The sequence below is a fragment of the Bidens hawaiensis genome, unplaced genomic scaffold, assembly GCF_021521415.1.
Source record: "Bidens hawaiensis isolate Kalapana, Puna unplaced genomic scaffold, B.hawaiensis_p1.1 tig00000055_1, whole genome shotgun sequence".
Classification (NCBI taxonomy): domain Eukaryota; kingdom Viridiplantae; phylum Streptophyta; class Magnoliopsida; order Asterales; family Asteraceae; genus Bidens; species Bidens hawaiensis.
The window spans coordinates 4960481-4965681 of NW_027491016.1; the positions used below are offsets into that span (position 1 = coordinate 4960481).

A 5201-nucleotide genomic window follows, 5' to 3' on the forward strand; every position below is an offset into this window, starting at 1 on the left:
CTTTTTACTAAAATACCTATGAAATTAATTACTATCATACAAGGTCATTAATCTAAAATATTTCACATTAATGAACTTTTTACTTATAAGAACCGAAATCAAAATTATTGAAAGCCACACACAAACCTCTGCAATTGCATTGCCTCTTTGCCAAAATTGTTGCCTTGCCAAGGACAAAAGTGAAGCTTGCTTTCATAGAAAACAGCAAGACAAGAAAAAGTTCCTTCATGATAAGAAAGGAATCTCTAAAGAATAAGTTGCATGAGCTTTGTGTATTATGTGACATCATGGCATATCTCATCTTGTATAGCCCGTATGAACCTGGAGTCGAGTTGTGGCCCGATGACAGAAATGTTTTCCAACATACGCTGAATCAGTTTCGGATCAAGCCAGAAATAGAAAGGACCAAGAGTATGTTGAATCAGGAAAGCTATCTCAAGGAAAGAATCGATAAGGTCAATGAGCAGCTCAAAAAGCAGCTGATGGTGAACCGCGAGATTGTGAAGGCCAAGATGTTGTCAGATTGCTTGAGTGGAAAAGTCTCAGTAGCTGACTTAAACTCAACAGAGTTGAATGAACTTGTTTCCTCAACTCGTCTTAATATCTCAGAAATCAATGAAAGGATGGAGCTTCTCGCAAGTGATGCCCCTACAGCAGCCGCCCCACCACAATCACAGCAGCCAAAACCGCATGAAGTTGTAGGTGATAGCAGCACTGCTAAAAATACATCAGCATCGACAGAATGAACGAATGTAGAGCCATATGTATCAGTGATGGAGAACACTAAAGCTTTGGATGACGTGGAAAATACTTATTGGTACCCGTCTGACTCAGAGGATGATGGCTTGGATTTTGTTCCAGGGATTGACATGAAGAAGTCATCTCTCTTTGTCCGAGGGTTTACTTGATAGAAGCTGATTTCTTGGTCATGAAAGATTAGAATTGCTATCGTTTTTCATTTCCTTTTCCGTATTGATGTTTGTGTTGTTGGCTTTTTAATAATTGTTTGTTATTCTGTTTACTAGATTATCTTATGAGAGACTATTGTTGTTGCAATTTGATCTATGAGTTCATAATATCTTTTGTAATCGTTGAATTCAGTTTAAGTGTTGTTCATTTTGTGCACATTGATGAATTCTTTATATCCTGAAAGTTTTAGTTTAAGATAACAGAAACTAGCGTCACCGTAAATTTTCATCCACCCTTCAACACGACCATTTAATCTATGTAATCTCCATTCTCTACCATTCCATTTATTTATATTATTTAAATACAAAAAAGAAATGAAAAGAAGAAGAAAAACAACTTAATGGGCAGTGGTGTGTGTGGGCTGGGTCATTGGGACCCGCCACTACTAGTGATCTTGGGTAGGGGACACGATGTTTGCGAGAGGCCACATGTGCTTTTCAGCATCGCTAGTGGTGCTCAATGTGGTATACTGTATACCCCCATTGCCTAACGAAGTTTGTTGAAGATAAAAAGATTAATGGGATACCAATATACCATCCTTGTCCATAGGTATATTTACGCCCATCGTTTGAGTAGTTGACTTGAGCAGATGTTGCAAGTCGTCTGTTGAGTGTTGACCACGAGTTTTTCCTTTTAATTTTCACTTTTGCTTATTGTAATGCTCATATTTGTGGGAATCAGCCAGGTTGAGCAGAAAAGAATAAACTAATAACATATGAGTTTAATTGCATCTGGGCTATTTTTATATTTCTTTTGCATTCCTACCCTCTCATGTGTAATTGATACCTTAAATGTAAAGCAATCTCTCTCCGGAGACCAGACACTTGTCTCTGGTGATGAAAATTTTGAGTTGGGTTTCTTTAGACCAGGTAAGCCTCTCAATTTTGAAAGAAGAAGAAGAACGTCCCACCTTTTAAAAAGTTTTGAGAAAACTGTCATTTTTGTCCCTATCGTTAGATAATTTTTCCATTTCCGTCCAAAATTATTTTTTTTATCGTTTCCGTCTTCATGGTTTCATTTATATTTTGCTTAGTTAATATGAAATGCCCAAATACCCTCACTAATAATTTTTTCTAATAAATATATATATAGGCAAATTGGATTTTAATAATATTATATTTTTGTAGTTAGCCGATAATAATCTCATTTATGTAAATAGCTATCACCGGTCCTACCTATCACACTAAGGTTTGCTATCCATAAGGGGGTTGCGCAGCTTGTTGTCTGTTTACCTGCCACTTTATTAATATAATCGTTTTGTATGACTTTATGTTATTAACATAAGTATAAAATTATATACCAAACATCATGATATAGAAAGAATTGTCCCATATATAAGGATAGACCAAGATGGCAAAATCAAGGAACACCAAATGCAACAATTTGTCATTGTTTTAAGAAGCCCTATATTGTTAAGTATATTGAAGACCAAACACTAGTTTTCAGTATTCAAGAACCTATAGTGCTTAAAGATAAGTATTTCATATCAAGCTATATTTGTAAACATTCTATAGGGAACATTTCATATGAAAGCCATTATTTAGTGTATCTGGATTGACTTGCCGGCAAATATGAATTATAATTAACATTGAACATGTCAGTATGTGTGTAACATCTCGGATTTTTAGAATTTGTTTATGTTTAGCCCAACTTGGAATGTAATTCGGATCTTTTGAATTATTTAAATTTTGTATTTATCAGTATTAAGTTGTTTTAAACTATTTTATATTCTCATAACTTTCCAACTCGTCAAAACAATGCTTACAAACTCTTAAAATCGCTTAAAATGGCTAAAATGCATTTGCAAAAGTTCAGGGACTAAAAATGGGAGTTTTGGAAATCCAGGGAATCGCAAGACGTCGCGAGATGCGACCAAAATCTCGTCTGCAACACGCTTCTTAGGTTTTTCGACTCATTTAACCTATTTTTCGATCCTCCAAATCTCTTCCTAACTGATTTAAACAGCATGCAAGCTCCAAGTAAATGTACCTAAACCTATTTTAACTCTCTAACTCGTTTTCTTGTTGTCCAAGCCGAAATCTTTGTTATTAGACTTGTTTTTGTCATTAATTGATTATATCATTTCTTATTCGAGCCCGTTTGCCAAATAAATGAATTCTGACTCTTATTATTATAACCAGCCTATCAAGAAACCCTAAATACATCTATCAACCACTATCTCTAGAAAACTCGAATTCCGTCTTCCCCATTTTGTACGATTTCTTCAAGTTCTTTATTCTTCGATTTGACTTTGGTTCTTCAAGACCCTTGACTCGTGATTTCTCATTGTTCCATAATCTTTTCGGTAAGTTGTCTTCATGAAAAACGTTTATTTTCATCCAACTAACAAAAGCCTTCAATCAATTTTATAGATTGATGGGGTTTTGTCAGTCAATTGCTCTCTGACCAATTGAGGGTTATAAAAGTCATTTTTTGTACTTTTTCAATTACTATACCTTCTAGTCAAAACTAGCTTTCGAGCCAGAAGGCTTTTACATTTATTTTGAAATTTTGAGTGTACTAGTCAGAACCCGACTTCTGATTCGAAGTTCGGATTCTGAACAGTACCAACTCGCTTAAAAATTAAATATTTCATATATTGAGTTTATACATCCGTTTGATCTTATTCCAGCGGCTATGTTCTTGTTTTTAATTATACTTTACTTTATCAAAGTTCCAGGTCTGTTCGTGTCAAATCAGTCAGCACCTTAAAAGCACAGGACTCGTTCATTATTCTTATTTTATTATTTAGCTCACCAATCAATAAGGTGAGCAATCATTTCCCTATTTTACTAACTTCAAAACCGTTTTGGAGACTTTATGTATACCATATTATATTAAGAGTATTATTATCACAATTGCAAATCTCAAATATCGTGTGGTTGATCAATTGAATGCTTATATGCTATTTGCTTACTTGCTCATTCGTTTATTTATCGCATTCGGAGAGGTCAATCATAATCACATTACAGTATGATTATACGACGTCTTAGTAGCCATCGATTGTGTTCGATTAATCATGGTCAACCGACACCTTATATGTATTTACTTTGTATTAGTAGTCAAATCCCAATTCACTAGGCAATGGTCAACCGACACCAATTATTTGCTCATTATTTGTTTAATATTTCATTGTTGATACTCATGATATTGATTTGTATAGTTTTATATATATTATATTCCTTATCAAAGTCTGGTGATTACTTACTCAACATGTGTTATTGACAAATATATCTATTTTGTATGTATATTGCAGGTTATTCTTTGGTTTGAAGTGAAGGTTGAAGATAATTTAGAAAAGACTTTAGGTTATAAATAAAAAGGCAAACTGATATTGCATTATTTTTTTTGGTTATATTTGTAATTGATTGAGACTTGTGTACTTGATTTGAAATAAATAAAGTAATTTTAGATATTGTCATTTAAATTGTATGATAGTGTCTTGTGAGTTGTGAACCAATAGTTCGCGCCCTGGTATTTCCGCCTTAGGTTGGAGTGTGACAAGGTGCGGGGTGCACAGTTGTTTGAATTGACTTGTCGACCAATGCGAAATATAATTTACATCAAATAGCTCAAGGTGCGGGGTGCACACTTGTTTGGGTTAATTGAGCCATATAATTTACATCAAATAGCTTTTACAAACTATTTACAAAACTGGTGTTTACGGATTTACATTTTGGTGTTTTTAATTTATTTTGTATTTACTTTTTTTACTTTTATGTTTAGTTTTTCTATTAGTTAATCTATTATTTATTGTTACTAATTTTCACGTTTCTTATACGTTTTTTATCTGATAAATTCAATAATTTTTTTTATATTTTTACATCAATCAACTTTTTCTTATTTTTTTTAGTAATTCGTTTTTTTTCTTATTTGATTTTTTTTTTGTTTTCAAATATTTATTTTTTATCCTTTTGTTAAACTATATTCATTCATATTATGAATTCTATTTTTTTTGGGTTTGGTTTGGTACCATAATAAATCTAATCGACACCGATCGAGTTCGTGTTGAATAGTCGTCTCAACGTTTGCGTTTTATATCATATTTCTTATATATTTTTACATCCAATCAATCCAAAATCTTCTTTTTTGTTAAGTAACAGTTAGGTTTGTTACGGTACAGGATCTAAACCAAAAATATAAACTCGTAAAATGAACATATTTAAAACAAAAAAATAACAATTGAAATAAGTAAAACCCAGATGTTGTTAAAACGCACACGTTGTGGCGGC

General features: G+C 33.0%; 1 protein-coding gene across 1 annotated transcript; it reads left to right on the forward strand.

The window, feature by feature from the left end:
• Window positions 1-227: 227 nt before the first annotated feature.
• Window positions 228-746, forward strand: LOC143538894 (agamous-like MADS-box protein AGL80). The gene has a single exon (XM_077032366.1). It carries the CDS (start codon window positions 228-230, stop codon window positions 744-746), a length of 519 nt encoding a protein of 172 aa, XP_076888481.1.
• Window positions 747-5201: the final 4455 nt, after the last annotated feature.

Excerpts from the sequence above, each read along its gene's own strand:
- LOC143538894 (XM_077032366.1), top strand. The coding sequence starts at position 228 with ATGATAAGAAAGGAATCTCTAAAGAATAAGTTGCATGAGCTTTGTGTA.